At 38.9% G+C, this 16,961-nt stretch overlaps 3 protein-coding genes across 3 annotated transcripts; 2 read left to right on the top strand and 1 right to left on the bottom strand.

Annotated features, from left to right (window-relative positions):
• The first annotated feature begins 8,210 nt into the window (after positions 1-8,210).
• Positions 8,211-8,738, top strand: LOC135608786 (RING-H2 finger protein ATL56-like). The gene has a single exon (XM_065101827.1). The coding sequence runs from the start codon at positions 8,211-8,213 to the stop codon at positions 8,736-8,738; it is 528 nt and encodes a 175-aa protein (XP_064957899.1).
• A 3,819-nt stretch (positions 8,739-12,557) lies between these two features.
• Positions 12,558-13,085, top strand: LOC135608785 (RING-H2 finger protein ATL56-like). The gene has a single exon (XM_065101825.1). The coding sequence runs from the start codon at positions 12,558-12,560 to the stop codon at positions 13,083-13,085; it is 528 nt and encodes a 175-aa protein (XP_064957897.1).
• A 506-nt stretch (positions 13,086-13,591) lies between these two features.
• LOC135608784 (RING-H2 finger protein ATL56-like) lies at positions 13,592-13,993 on the bottom strand. Its single transcript, XM_065101824.1, has one exon. It carries the CDS (start codon positions 13,991-13,993, stop codon positions 13,592-13,594), a length of 402 nt encoding a protein of 133 aa, XP_064957896.1.
• Between the last annotated feature and the right edge of the window lie 2,968 nt (positions 13,994-16,961).

Genomic DNA, 16,961 nt, shown 5'->3' with positions numbered 1-16,961 from the left:
TTCACCTTCGTCATTGTGGTCAAGTCTCCAAATACGTGATGTGGAAATTTGTGTACAGCTGCTGTAAATAAATATATATCGATGGAGTTTATTCTGTTCTAATTTGTTGCAGTCAAGTTGTAGGGTTTCAGAATATTGGTTTTTTTTTCTTTTTTTTTTCTCTTTCTGTAGTTTAATCTTTCTTCCTAATAAGCAACATTAAGACCGCACGCCATCGACGTTGTCCCTTCTTATGAAGAGGAAGCTAAGGAAGATAAGAAAGTCAGATTTTGATTGTCTAACGTGGAAGCTAATTCAGATTCAAGAAACTCTTTTTCTCTGAGTCAAGCTCGAGCCAAGCTTTCCTGAACTAGTATGAAATTTGAGCAGATAAATACAAAACTACGTTAGGACGTCTCCAACAATAGCTTTTCGATGCTTAAGTTAGCAAGTGGTTCAATGATTAAATCGAACTTAAAGTTAGAGAGATATGTCTTTGAAATATACATAAGGAGCCTTTTATAGTGGTCTTCATTGTGTGCGTTAATCATGAAGAATGTGATGCAACGATCTCGGGCACAAATGTCATTGTGCTACATCAAACCCAAGATAGGGTAACTCTCAGCCATATGGTATCGATCGAACGACAAGGAATCAACAATCAACTTACCAAATCTTATCATTTGGCGCCAAGGTGTCGGACGTTTGATATCGAGGTGTCAATCATCTAGCACTGAGATATCGACAGTCACATGACATCAATCATCTTCATGGTGTGTGTTAATAATGAAGAATGTGATGCAATAATCCCAGGCACAAATGTCATTGTGCTACATCAAACCCAAGATGGGGTAACTCTCGGTCATATGGTATCGATCGAACGACAAGGAATCAATAATCAACTTACCAAATCTTGTCATTTGGCGCCAAGGTGTCGGACACTTGACATCGAGGTGTCAATCATCTAGCACTAAGATATCGACAGTCACATGACATCAATCATCTTCATGGTGTGCTTTAATAATGAAGAATGTGATGCAACGATCTCAGGCACAAATGTCATTGTGCTACATCAAACACAAGATGGGGTAACTCTCGGCCATATAGTATCGATCGAACGACAAGGAATCAACAATCAACTTACTAAACTTGGTCATTTGGCGCCAAGGTGTCACGGACAAAGTTCTAAACAGGATGTTCGATGTAATACTTGTGTATGTTTGTGTCTTTCTGTTTGTTCATACTTTGCATAGTATGTAGATGAACAGTCGAAGGCTTAACAGCCCCATTTTAGTTGTTAGTTGGGTTTGATAGCCTTATTAGGCTTGTAAATAAATGTTGTGTCATGTGAACACTTGTGAGAGATAGTCGGTCTGTAGTGGACCATTTTGACCCTTTGTTGTGTAATTGTTCAGAGCTTGTAAAGTCTGTTTATAATTTGTATTGTCTATGAAGTGCTTCCTGGAATGTTTGCTTGTAGATCCCGAGTGAGGTACTTTCTTTAACCTGTTTTCTCTTTTGTAGGTCCTAAGGGACCATGGGAGGTTTCGGGGAGGCTGACCTTTGCAGACGAACACGCAAGGGTACCGCATGACTTAGGCAAAACTAGTTAAGCCCATAATATATGGTATCAGAGTAGGACAAGCACTCATAGAAACACTTGGCATGTAAACGTAGGGGACCTAGCGGGGCTGTGTTGAGAGCAGCTAGCACGCGCGACCGTTTGGGGGAAAACGAGCATGGAGATGTAGGGAAAATGAGTCGCTCAGAGGAGCGGGCATATGAGAGTGGCATTCAGAGGAATAGCCAACCCTTCACGCAAGAGGCACCATGAGGATAAGCAAGCTGGGAAGAATGCGGAGCGCACAAAGGTTGGGATGGTTGAGTTTGAGCTACGGTTCAAACAACTATACTTGATGGTGCTCAAGATAAGCGAGACGCTTGGTAAAGGATGAGACCATACATGGTGAAATGAGTTGCTCAGTGACCGAAAGAGTTGTGCAAAGCTCATAGAGGTGAGGGTAATTGCTAACTCGAAGAATTCGGTACTCATGCAAGGGCTTGTATGCATATAATGGAATGTTCATGGCCATCCCAAGGCGACTGAAACTCGATGCCATTGAGCATTGAAACTTTCTCTTCGGCATGTGAAGGATACATCCATAAGAGACTGAAGTGTGTAGCGAGGTCAACATGTTGCTAGGCCTTGAGTGGTGCAGCGGGGGCTGTATTGACGTAGAGTCGCAATCTAGCAAGTGCGTTTGCATGAGACAGAACAATACGCAGTTTGTTTAGCAAATCGGAGTAGTCCAAGGGGATGGTGGTCTCCGAAATGAAGAGAGATATTGCTCCAATGGGATAGATATCTAGGAGGGATAAGACCCGACTCTCCAAAGGAAGAATTATGTACAACAGACCGCACATGTTAAGGAGGAGTACCTCAAAAATAACAACTCCACGAAGCTCAATGGACCGAGTGAACGGCGAGGAGTCATCGCATGATCTCGCTTGAAAGAATGCATTGGTGGATGCATTACGATATCAAGTGGGGGAGCGACCTAAAACAATACAAATAAAGGTACATTTGGAGTCGATATGGAGATCAGACTCAATGGAGAGTTGACCCGTGGAATGGTGGGCGCGAGGGCCACTATCAACTCAATACAAAAACAATGAGCGGACCAACTTGGGTGTAACTTGGTGAAGTACCCAAGCTGTATGAATGGAGCCGACATAGAAGTTGGAACATAGAGCGGAGACATAGAGCTTTCTTTAGACAGAGGTCAAGTATATAAACTCTTGCAAAGGCAAGAATAGGATCATGTTATTCCATGGGTCCTTCATTCTAATGGAGCGAACTCATCTTGCATAGTTCCAAAGATGAAGGGAGCTTTTGGGCACATGCACCTTATCTCGGAAAAGTATTTGATAGAGGAACTAAGGCGACTCAACTTGTAGAGACGAAGTCAGGTTCAGAAGGCCTTGGCACGAGGCAAGAGGATGCAGAGGCAGGTACTCTTGAAGAATATGCTATAGTGTTGCCATTCAAGTTGCCATGAAGGAAGCAATGCATAGTGGAGATTGGGCTGGTAGGGGCAGAGGCCCAGGATCCAGACAACGGTACATCATTTTCAGCGAAGTCGGTGGACTTCAGGAGCTATTGGTAACAGACTATCTTAGAGCAGTGCTTCATTTAGGTGTGACCCAAGAGTAAGTAAATGAATGTCGATTGCCAAAAGAGCGAACAAAATCGAAGGTAGAAGAGACCCATTAGCAAAGGCCACACATGGAGGGATCACAATTCGAGTTCATCCCACAATGATCAGAATGCAATGGAGATGTTACTAGGAGGCGACATGGTGCAACAGATCGTGGTGGAACAGTTCGTGGAAATGCAATACACACGGATCTGGTCTCATGAGAGACTAGATCATACAGAGGTATGATCGGGAGCTATTAGGAGCTCCACTTCAGTGAACAACACAATGACAAGAAGGGCTATGGATTCAAAGAATGAAGGTCATGGTACCGTAGAGGTGGGTCTTTCGTGCGTGCATCGAATTTTGTATCGGATGAAAGCCTTGGCCATCAGTATATGAGGGCTGTGTACCACCGAGGAAAAAGTTTGAATGCAAGTACCAGTGAGTCCCATGAGAGAGACTTGATCATACAGAGGTATGATCGAAGAAGTTGGAGAGTTGGACTTCTCCAGAGCCTATATTCGCTTAAGGGAGCTCGACAAGTCAGATGACAAGATCGAGTAAGTGAACGTTACTACCAAGAAAGCTAAGGAGAATAGAAGAGGTGCAAACCTTACAACATGATGGCAGAGGCCATGCATTGGAGTTGCAGTCTATCTGTCTTTCCATCGACCAAAGGAAGCTGCTTGGAGAATATCGAGATGTTGAAGCAGGGGGTTGAAAGGGCCGAGAAAGCGACGATGAGTCTAGAGAGACTTAGCTACCCAAAATCAAGCATAAGTTAGAATGGAGGTGGACTCGGAGGAGTGCCATAAAGACATATCTACTAATCGTGAAGAAAAGGGATGCAGATGATAGGCAACAGATAGTAGGGCCATGGGCATGGCAGTGCCATGGTACCATAGAGGCGGGACTTCCATGAAAATCATTGACCCCTTGCTCTCATGAAGGGAGAGCGCTTGGTCGTGAAATAGGCTGAGGAGGTAGAGCATGCAGAGGCAAACTCCAAGTACCGAGATAAGGCTGAAGGGCAGAGGCCAAGGAACTTTGTAAGACCAGTGTCAACAAGCTTCTCATCAAGATAGCCGAAAGTGAAGGACTTTGGGTCATGCAAGAGTGCACGACCAAGGAGCAAAGCAGGCAGTACACGGAGCTATACCTTTTCTACTTAGTGGAGTAGGTGACAGGGTTGATGGAGACGACGGTACAATCCCAGAGGTGACCAAATCTATTAGAGAATTACTCCAAGTTGGGGTGAAAACTTTTGGCATTCCAGAAATTTGATGGCATTGAGAAGGTGAATCACAGTAGCTAACTCAATGCAAGGAGTGCAAACACTTCGAGTGCTTCAGAAGTGTGAGCAAAGAGTAGGCAAAGGTCAATAACTAGCTCGATGCATAGAGTATAACCCTTGAGGATGTGGGTGAAGTCAAGTAACCATGGTCGTCTCAACCCTTAAGAGAATAAGCGAAACCGAGTACCCTAATTCTCTTATCTATCCAGCAAAGGAGCTCTGCACAGGTTCAAATACCATTCGAAGATATTAGAAGATAATAGTTGTCAAATCTTCACCAATATTGATTAGTGCTACTGAGAGCAGATTATCTGCTTCATTTCCCAACAAAATACCAATCGAAAGTGGAAGTGATGCGAATCTACTTGGAAGTGACAACTAAGTGAAAGAAGAGTCAATAGGCAAATTTTGTAGAGGAAGGACCCAAAACTTCATAAGTTTACGAGATAATACTCGTTAAAGCTCCAACAAGCATCCACCTAGTTCAAGCAGCATAAGGCATTTGAGAGATTGGCGCATAGTAAGGATGATCTTTTCCTTCATCTGAAGGATCTGCAGGAACCAACAGGGATCAACACAACTCAGCTAACCCGACACTAGAGTCAGTCATTGGCGAGTTGAAGCAACATGGTAGATCAAAGGTTCGACTACTTAAAAACAACAGTGGAGAGCAACTAGGAGCCAAGAGGCGTATTGCAGCTGGAGCAGAATATTAAAGACTCAGCAAAGGCGAGGAGTTGCAGTGTCGATAAAGGCTTCGACGAGGACGTCGAAGGAATAAGTGGGGGAGAATGTCACGGATAAAGTTCTAAACAGGATGTTCGATGTAATATTTATTTATATTCGTGTCTTTCTATTTATTCATGCTTTGCACAACATGTAGAGGAACAGTTGAAGGCTTAACAACCTCATTTTAGTTGAGTTTGGCAGCCTTCTTAGACTTATAAATAAATATTGTGTCATGTGGACACTTGTGAGAGATATTCGGTCTATAGTGGACCATTTTGATTCTTTGTTGTACAACTGTTCAGAGCTTGTAAAGTCTGTTTGTAATTTGCATTGTCTATGATGTGTTTCCTAGAACGTTTACTTGTGGATCCCGAGTGAGGCGCTTTCTCTAACCCGTTTTCTCTTTTGTAGGTCCTAAGGGATCATGAGAGGTTTCGAGGAGGCTGACTTTTACGGACGAACATGCAAGGGTGCCGCACGACTTAAACAAAACCAACTAAATATGTAACAAAGGTCTCGGATACTTAGCATCGACAGCCACATGACATCAAGGTGTCCCCTATGTAATTTTACCCCTAACAATGTATATTGTTTTGTAGAAAATTTACAAGGTATATATAGTTATACAAAGGAAAAATGATAATTAAATGGGAAGATAATGTCTAAATCAATTAGCATGGTTCGATTCCAATGATACACTATATTAGTTGTTCATTATAATATAATATTTAAACAAAATTAGCTAATTTGTACATATATAGAAACTGACCAATTTGTCATTGTTAGACACAATGACAAATATATTCTTCAATGAAGATGGTTTGGATGGGTAAGTTTTTCCTTTTCTTTCCATTAGATATGGTTTCTAATTCTTTTGGAACTGCATATTTTATACGTTGTGATTATTATTAAAAAGGAAAATTATGCAATTGTCAATATTATTACCATCGTTATAAACTCGATCATATTGGTGATCGGGGTCAAACTTGCGTAGTTGACTGGTTTCGCATTTACATCCCAAATATAATGAAAAGAAATTAGTTTGTGTATATATATAGAGAGGGAAATTTAAAGAAGACTTTTATCCATTTACAATCTTGTAAAGAACGTATCAGATAAAGAAACTTTTAGATGCCGTCCTTTCCTACTTATGATCGCTTTGGATTCGTCGCTCGCACTGTTCACCGCCCCGCGCGGTGTCCTCTCTTTGCTATTTAATGAACTCGACCGAAATGTTTCTCAGATCGAGAATCGTCTCTCATGGCAGAGCCACCGAGTCAGGTCCCTTCGCCGTCCAGTGCGCCAGACGCTGAAGAACCATCCCTGATGCTGATAGTGCTTCGCATCCTCCTGATCCACTTGGCCACCGGTTCCGGCTTCTTGCTCTTGGTCGCCGTGGTGTTCCTCCTCATGGCTTTGTGCCATTGCTTTGAAACACGACGATGGAGGTCCATGGCTGCGAGTTTCCTCAATAAAATCCCGCATGGCATCTACGTCGTGCCGTCTTCTCCTTCTCGACTGCCGTCGACTTCCGATGACGTTCCCGAGCACCGGCTGGATCACTGCGTTATTTGCATGGAAGAGTACGCGGGCGGCGAGCGGCTGTGGGTGATGCCGGCATGCAAGCATGCGTTCCATGAGGCCTGCATCCAGCAATGGTTGCTTAAGCCAGCATTGACTTGCCCCATCTGTAGGGACCATGTGATCCATGCACAAGCCACCACTTCCGGAAACGACGGCGACGACGACGACGACAACAACATCGAAACCCCGTTATTGGTCGGAACACAATGATGATTGATGACCTCGGTCATGGTGATCAAGTCTGCAAGATACAAAATATATGGATGAAGTTTCAACTTGCTACTATCCTTAGTTTAAATTCTACGTTCGTCACTTATCCTTTATATATATAAAATATTTTAATCACCTTGTTCTCTTTCATTCAAGTTATTTTTTATTTAAAATGGTGATAAAAAAAAGTAATTTTTTTAGTATAGAATTATTGGTCCAAAGGACAAATCAAATGGATAAGGACGCGATTTCATTGGGAGTTCGAGAGTTCGTCGGAAGTCCGGACGTTTGTCGGAAGTTCTGACGGAACTAGCCGAGAAGTCTTAGAGCTTGCTAGAGAAGCTCATCGAAACTCGCTAAGAAGATCATCATGAAGTCCAAGAGCTCTCAAAATTATGTTAATTATGTAAGGATATTAAATCTGAAATGGTAATGATATAAAATTTATCATTAAACAAAACTATAAAAGAGATGATAGCTTCCTATAATAATAAATTATATTTATAATTATAATAATAAAATAAAATGATATTGTTTCACTCATTGAAGGTTTAATTAGGTGATTGTTTATCGGGAGAAAATAGTGGTCTTCGAACGCGCCAACTAGGTTAGGTGTAAGTACTTTAATAGTTCATCGTAAGGTTCTGAGCTCGATACCCCTTCGTCGTTTACCATTAAAAAAAAATTTTAAAATTGAATCGTTACAATTTAAAATAAATCAATATTATTCTCTTCCCTTCAAGAGGATGTTATTTTTTTCTTCCAAATCAATTTGCATGATTGGTTCGATTCCAATTACACACTAAATTATTTGTTCATTGTCATCTAATATTCAACCATTAGCTGCTTTGTGAGACCCAAATATGGCAAATATACTCCTCAATGAAGATTGTTGGAATCAGTAAAATTTTCCTTTTTTTTCATAATATATTGTCTCTAATTCTTTTAGAACTTCTTATTTTATACATTATGACTATTATTCAAAAGAAATTAGTTTATATATATAATGAAGGAAATTTATAGAAGACTTTTATCCATTTACAATCTTGTAAAGAACGTATCAGACAAAGAAACTTTTAGATCGCTTTGGATTCGTCCCTCACACTGTTCACCGGCCCGCGCGGTGTCCTCTCTTTGCTATTTAATGAACTCGACCGAAATCTTTCTCAGATCGAGAACTGTCTCTTCAGTAAGTAGATCTCTCCAGCTCTCCCATGGCAGAACCACCAACTCAGGCCCCTTCGCCCTCTAGTGTGCCAGACGCCGGTGACCCGTCCTTTATGATGCTAGCATTTCAGTTATTCCTAGCCTACGTCTTCCCCATTTCCAGCTTCTTGTTCGTGGCCGCCGTGATGTTCCTCGTCGTGTCTATTTGCGATTGCTACGAAACACGAGAATGGAGGTCCAAGGTTGCGAGTTTCCTTAATAAAATCCCACATGGCATCTACGTCGTGCCGTCTTCTACTTCTCGACTGCCGTCGACTTCCGATGACGTTCCCGAGCATCAGCTGCATCACTGCGTTATATGCATGGAAGAGTACGCGGGCGGCGAGCAGCTGTGGGTCATGCCGGCATGCAAGCACGTGTTCCACGAGGCCTGCATCAAGCAATGGTTGCTTGAGCCAGCATTGACTTGTCCCATCTGTAGGGACCATGTGATCCATGTAGAAGCCACCACTTCTGGCGGCGGCGGCGACGACGACGACAACATCGAAACCCCGTTATTGGTCGGAACACAGTGATGTTTGGTGACATCGGTCATGGTGATCAAGTCTGCAGATACAAAATATATGGATGGATGTTCTTCTTATTAGCCTCATCTAGCTTTTATATTTCGTTAAGATAGTTTAATGTATTCACAATTCAAATCACACTTGATGATGTATTGGAGGTTTGTCTTTGGTTGGTTTTGACAGAATTAAATGAGTAGCTTAGCCATGGGTTTGAATCCTGAATGTACTTGCATGGCATACATTCCAAGATGCTATGCATCTACTTTGTCCATTCTCGATGTAGGATGTAGGAAACATATGATCCACGGAGAAGCTGGTGCTCCCGGAAGCCACCCAAACAACAACAAGACCACCAATAACTCCACCTCCGAGCTATATTCTAGTGTTGTGTTCGCAATGTGATCGTATATATATGTCAGTAGATATGTGATGAAGAACCATGTTAACAGGTTATGGAGGGCAGTAGCTTAAGATAATTCAAACCGAATCATTAAGATGGAATCGAATTGCAAATAGTTTTCGATTCGATTCGATTAAAGTAAGATAAATTTGAACTTGGTGAACAAGTTAAATCGAATCAAAATCTTGATCCTTGAATTGATATGATAAGATTTATAAAATTAGATTCACATCATTTATAAAATTATGACATCGAAGACTAGTTTGATGATCATTTTGTGGAACTTATCCTCCTTTCATTCTCTTTTTCTTCTCTTATTTTTATTGTTGAGCATCACTTTTAATCAAAGGTGTCCTATCCTCATTGAATTATTTAAATATTTATACCTCAATATTAAATCAAAGTAAAATATAATAGACTTTATTCATAAAAAAGCTAAAAATATAATCGGGAAGCATCAAAATTATGTTAGGGAAAATTCTCTTAGCGGATTTTTGTTCGAATCCCATCCTATGATACAATAATGATATTAACTCTGAAATGGTAATGATATAAAATTTATCACTAAACAAAACTATAAAAGAGATGATAGCTGCCTATAATAATAAATTTTATTTTAAATTATAATAATAAAAGAAAATGATCTCATTCTCTCTCATTGAATGTTTGCTTATGGGGAGAAAATTGTGGTCTTGGAATGTGTCAGCTAGCTTAGGTAAGTACTTTGATAGTTCCGAGCTTGATCCCCAAATAGTTGCAATTTAAAATAAATCAAAATTATTCTCTTCCCTTTTCCAAAATACATGGTAAAAACATGAGAAGAGGGTGTTTTTTTTTCTTTCAAATCAATTAGCATGATTGGTTCGATTTGTTAGGAAAAGAGTCGGTACTAAGAGGAGGGGTGAAATAGTACAACGGTAAAATACGTCGGTTCTGGAAAATCTCTCGTACGTTGAAAACCGATTTCGGAAACTTAACTTGAAACACATGTTTGTAAAGATAGCTTGAAAGCATACGTAAGATGCGTAGTGGATGTAAAGCAAGTTAAGAGGTTTACAGTAAAGTAAATTGCTCAAGACGAAATGCAAACCAGATTTTAGAGTGGTTCGGTCGTCGTGACCTACATCCACTTCACTGATTCCTCTTCCGTCGAGGCCACCGACATCCACTATCGATCTTCCTTTAATAGGCGAATATCAACCTCCTTCTTACACCACTCTTCTCCTTTTCACAGGTTTAGGAGATAACCTTTTTAAGCATACGCACTCCTAAATAGAATTCTAAACTTAGACCAGAGGAGGGGATTACTCAAGTGATTGCACCAACATTTCTTCACTTTTAATCTCTCTGTGCTTGTGTAGGCTTCAAGTTGATTTAAACTTAAAGCCTAAAAACATCTCATTTCGGGTTTCGTAGGTCCGGGCGGTACCACCACTTGTGCTGGGTGGTACCACCGCTAGTGTCAGTCGACACTGCACTGGGTGGTACCACCGCTCAGTTTGACGGTACCACCACCTGGCACTGGGCCATCGGGTGGTACCACCACCTAGACTGACGGTACCACCACCTGACACCCTGTCAAGGGCGATACCACCACTTGACACAGTCTCGAAGACTGTGCCACGACGGTGCAACTTCTTGGGTCATTGTTTGGGCCTTTCATTGGGCCCAACATAGTCCTTACATGGGCCCAATTGGCTCATAATTGGGTTAACCTAAATCAAATCCCAATTACATGCTAACTACGAAATCTAAGACATACTTAAGTTAAACAAATCCGTAAGTCTTGGTTTCTTCCAGCAGGCATCCGACAAACTTCCGACGATCTCTCGGTGATATTCCAATGGACTCCCGACAAGCTCCTGGACTTCACGACAATCTTCTTAGCGAGTTCCGACGAGCTTCTTTAACAAGCTCTGAGACTTCTCGGCTGGTTCCTGTAGAACTTCCGATTAACGTTTGGACTTCCGACGAACTCTTGAACTCTCAATGAAATCGCATTCTTGACTCCAGGACTTCATTTTACTTTATGTCTTGTTATCGTAGTTAATCCTACATGTGTAAAAACATACTTCGATCTAGATAATTATTATTAAGCTTGAATCATGTTGTCCGGCATGTCATTGGTCCATCGACGCTTCGTCCGATTCTTTGGCACATCGTCCTCTCTTGCGGCCTATTGCCCAATCGACCAGTTGACTCCATAACTCCGATATCCTTGACACAATTTCTGCTCTTCTTAACCCGATGCCCGAATCCATGGCTTGAAGCCTTCTATCGATATATCGGTCGATCATCCGGTTCGACGTTCAATCTTCTGACATGTTCTATCCGGCCCAACATGATTCTTCCTGCTTTAATTGTCTCATCCTGATCGAAACATCCCGCGTCACTAAAAAACGTAGATCAAATCATAAACACTTATCAATTGGTTTCATCATCATAATTTGATATTTAACATGATTCCAATTACACATAATATTATTTGTTCATTGTAATATAATATTCAACCATTAGCTAATTTATACACATGTGGAGGCTAACGAATTATATAAATTTGCTTTGTGAGACCCAAATATGGCAAATATACTCGTCAATTGTTGGAATCAGTAAATTTTCTTTTTCTTTTGCCATAATATTTTGTCTCTAATTCTTTAGAACTTCTTATTTTATACATTATGATTATTATTAAAAAAACATTCATCAATTATCAATATTATTACTATTTTTATAAACTCGATCATATTAGTGATATGGGTCAAACTTGGGTAGTTGATGGGTTTTGTATTTAGATCCCAAATATAAAAACTAATTATAGATTACCTCTAATAATTAACTATCTTTAGCATCTCGATTTCTATACTTTCAAAAGTTATATTAAGATCCCTATATTTATAAAATCAAAATATTTAATCTTATTTTTTCTCGTGCTGTCAACTCTACTAATGGAAATATCATAGTACTCAATGATAAATCGAAGTTATACAAAGTCAATATGTGCTTAGTAGTAAATCTTATGGTATCTTTGTCAATAGAGTCGAGAGGAGAAACGAGATTAACTATTTTACTTTTATAAGTATACGAATTGTAATGTAACTTTTAAAAGTATAGGAATCGAGATGCTAAAAATAGCTAATTATACAGAATAATATATAATTAACCTCAAATATGATTTTAAAAAATTAATTATATATATATAATGAAAAATTTTAAAGAAGACTTTTATCCATTTACAATTTTGTAAAGAACGTATCAAATAAAGAAACTTTTAGATGCCGCCCTTTGCTACTTATGATCGCTTTGGATTCGTCCCTCACAGTGTTCACCGGCCGGCGCGTCGTCCTTGCTTTGCTATTTAATGAACTCGACCGAAATCTTTCTCAGATCGAGAATTGTCTCTCTAGCGAGTAGATCTCTCCAGCTCTCTCATGGCAGAACCACCAGTTCAGGCCCCTTCGCCGTCTAGTGCGCCGGACGCTGATGAACCATCATCCTTTTTTATGCTAGTATTTCACGCCTTCTTATTCTTCTGCTCCATCAGTACCGGCGTCTTGATCATGGTCGCTGTGATGTTCCTCCTCTTGGCTCTCGTCCGTTACTGTGACGCACTACAATTGAGGTCCATGGTTACGAGTTTCCTCGATAAAATCCCACATGGCATCTACGTCGTGCCGTCTTCTCCTTCTCTACTGCCGTCGACTTCCGAAGACGTTCCCGAGCATCACCTGCATCACTGCGTGATTTGCATGGAGGAGTACGCGGGTGGCGAGCAGCTGTGGGTGATGCCGGCATGCAAGCACGTGTTCCATGAGGCCTGCATCAAGCAATGGTTGTTCAAGCCACCGTTGACTTGCCCCATCTGTCGGGTCCATGTGATCCAAACCGACGACGACGATGCCGACGACGACGACGGCGACGGCGACATCGAAACCCCGTTATTGGTCGGAACGTTTTGATGTTTGGTAACCTCGGTCACGGCGGTGAAGTGCAGATAAAAATATATCGATGAATTTTCTGATCTTATTCCCAACCAAGATTGTTTAATGTATCTCGCAGCTCAAAGTTATCTTTGTATGAAGATGTTGCTGTACATTCCGTCTCGCATACAGAAAGCACCATATAATGTCAAATACTTTATGTTCTTCACTCTGTATATTCCACTCCTTTTTCTCAGGCGATTATATATTCTTTAAAATGTCTTCTTTGATTGGTAAAGTTTATTAGTCTTTTAATTACATTTATTATTTTGATATAGTTGTTCCAAAAATTCAATTCTAGAAAGACTCCCCAATTAATACAACAAGATCATCATCTTAAAAATAATATTCATGTATATGAGATAAAAGAGAGAGAGAGAGAGAGAGCGAGATGAGCTAAGAAGACAGTCTCACGTCACTGAGGATCGAAAAATTCTAATTACATTTGCACGTTGAATTTGGTATCAGAGCAGTTTGACTTTTGGTTAGAAAAGTCGGAAAAAGCCCTCTTCCGGGAGTCGAAAGTTGTCGATTCTTGATCTTCTTCTGCCTTTCAGCGACAGAGGCCGCTGTCTCTCCAGAGGCGTCCTACAGATGGGGCAGGTGTTTGATGGTTTAAGCAACCATTCTCTGATGCACTTCTCATGGAACCTATGCTTGCATCGGGGGAGCTCCCACAGCTTCTCCCCACCCACGAAGTCCTCCAAGCAGATGACGCAGCCCTCACGGTGGTGATGCTCGGGAGTGGCGATGACATTAGAAGATGACGGCGGCGACAAAGGAGGGTAAGCAACGACTTTGATGACGTACAGGGAAGCTACAACGTCGGACCTATCTGGTTCTCTGCACAGCAACACAGCTCTGAGGAGGTTCCAGAAACTAGACATGATCGCAGAAGAGAAATGAAGGCCGCTAGAGGAGGAGCAAGTTCATTAAATAGGCATGGAGTGGGAGGGACGGAGTCTAAATTCTAGTCGGAAAAAATGGGAAGGTTTTCTAATTTTGACAAAATTGCAATCATAACAATGATAATAATTTAAATAGTCATAATATTTAATATTTGATAATAATCATAGCATGTAAAATGTGGAGTTTGGAAAGAATCAAAGGTAATATATTTTAATCACGGTAAATATAGATGGTGACTTCTGTAGTTGGTTTTATCTGGATAATTACATATTACCTATTGTAGTTAGATCTCTTTAGTATTTCGATCCTTACACTAAAAAAATTTATATTGAAATCTATATAATTAGATCTTTTTAGCATTTCGGTCCTTAGACTTAAAAATTTTACATTAAAATCTCTATAATTATGAAAGTAAAACATTTTACCTTGAATACCATAATACCATCACTCTTAATGATGGAAGATATAGTTCAAGTTAAAATTATCTTTTTGTCTATCATTTTTGTATCATTTGTGACATTGGTAAAGCTAACTATCACATCGTTCTTGCTGACTATTGCTATAATAGTTACCACTATTTAAATTACTTTTTTATCCATCATTTTTATCTCATTTATGCACATCTTATCGTGTGTTAAATCATTTATTAGTAAACTTGACGTTAAGATAAATGAGGTTAAGTGTTTCATTTTCGTAATTATAAGGATTTCAATATAAAATTTTTAAGTCTAGGGATCAGGATATTAAAGAAGTCTAACTATAGATATTTCAATATGAATTTTTTAAGTTTAGAGACTGAAATACTATAGAGGTCTAGTAATCTGTAATTAGCCTCCATTATAAGATCGAGAGAGTCAATCGAGAAATACAAAATAAAAAAATAGTGCCCTACAAGAATTTTGTTGATTTAGTGTTATTTGTTGGAATTCCTCTATATATATATATATATATATATATATATAGCAAATAGAAGGAAAAAAATTCTTTTACGTAAGATAAATTCTAAGGCCAAAATTTGTGCCTCTCACATGTCTTAATAATAATTCTCCATAACATTTCTATATCCAATAAAACAAATCTAGGAGTATGTAAAAGGAACATATGCATTTTATACATTACCAAAACCCTAAGATACAACATAGGATAATTATATAATAAGTAATACTTCAAATATAACGAATAACTTCCTCAATAATAAATCTTCCAAATTCAATTTTGTGTCCTTTAATTATACTTGTATCAATTTTTTTATGTAATTATATTTTTAAAAATATATTTTTTTTAATAAAAAGGAGTATTTTTGTCATCTTTGTCAAATCTCACATAGAAATTTTATAAAACTCAATTGTCCTCAAAATGCACAACAATTACATACGTATAAATTAGCTACAAACAACTAATAAAGGTTTTAATTGGAATCGAACCTATCGCATTAATTGATTTTGAAGAAAAAAAACCTTCCTCTCCTAATTTTATTACCATTTTTTCCTTCAAAACTTGCTAAAACATTCAACTAATTTTTTTTTATCATAATTTATGCAAATGGAATTTATAATTATTTGTAGCTATCGTCTGTTAAATGCATATATTTTTGTTTAATGTTAATGACAAATTTAACATCATTACCTTTTCAAACATTTTTTGTTTTTCTCATTATGATTGTTTTGTATTATGTTTCCTTTGCAATTAAAAACCTTTTGGTTGACCCATTCTAACAACAACCATTACACCATCCAATTTCTTCATTAAGGAGTTCCAAAAGAACAAATTAAGAAGCAGCTTCATCGATGTAGTTTCTCAAGTTTGCATTGGCTTCTGTCCTGACTGCTTCATAGGGCTTAATTGGATCATGCATGCCACATATTTCGGAGAAAAAATGCTAATATTTCGATGCTATCAGTTCTTGTTCTTCTTCTTCTTGCGGCGTTCAGCGGAAGATGTCAGTCTACAGATGGGGCAGGTGTTTGATGGTTCAAGCATCCATTCCCTAATGCACTTCCCATGGAACCAACGCTTACATTGCGACAGCTCCCACAGCTTCTCCCCACTCACGAAGTCCGCCATGCAGATGACGCATCTCTCGCCGTGATGCTCGGGAACGATGACGGCTTTAGAAGGCCATGACGATGGCAGAGGAGGGCATGCGGCGTATCGGGAAGTTGCAACCATGGCCCTATCTCGCGGTCCATCGCACGGGAATACACCTCTAAGGAGGCTCGCCCATGGAGGAGGTGGAGCAAGTTCATTAAATGGAAGAAGGAGATAACACGCAGTCCATCATAACAATGATAATAATATTAATAGTCATAATGTTTATTTATTTATTGATAATAATCATAACCTATAAAAAATAAGGAGAATTTCCAAAAGAATTAGAGATAAATATATTTTAATCTTTAAATATGGATGGTGGACTTTTCTTAGGAGTCTGCTTTGCCCATTATAAGATTGAGGAAGTCAATAGAAAACACTTTTATCTATATACAGTAAATAGAAGAAAAAAAAATATTTTGTATTACATAAATTCTAAGTTCACACGACTAAAAAAATTCTCCATTTCTATATCCAATAAAAAGGATTTTAGGAGTATATAAAAGGTACTTTCACTTTTTATACTTACCAAAATCCAAAGATACATAAATAATTATATAATAAGTGATCCTTCAAATCTAAGGAATAATTTTCTCCGTAATAAAATTTTGAAATATATATATTTTTTTTCCTTCAGATATAGTTGTATCAATATAATTTTATAATTAAATATTTAAATATTTTAAATATTTTAAAATTTTATAATTAAACAATTACATTCGTGCAAATCAGTAAATTTTTTAACATAAATTTATAACAAATAATATTTTATTTTTTTCTATCTCGTCTCCTCTCGATCCTCCGAAAGTACATTTCGACGTTCTAACACATAGTATGTTGAAACATATTCGATTG

This window comes from Musa acuminata, chromosome BXJ2-4 (genome assembly GCF_036884655.1).
Source record: "Musa acuminata AAA Group cultivar baxijiao chromosome BXJ2-4, Cavendish_Baxijiao_AAA, whole genome shotgun sequence".
In the NCBI taxonomy this organism is placed as follows: Eukaryota; Viridiplantae; Streptophyta; class Magnoliopsida; order Zingiberales; family Musaceae; genus Musa; species Musa acuminata.
Note: the sequence above shows the minus strand (reverse complement) of the source record. Positions and strands in the feature narration are given on the sequence as shown.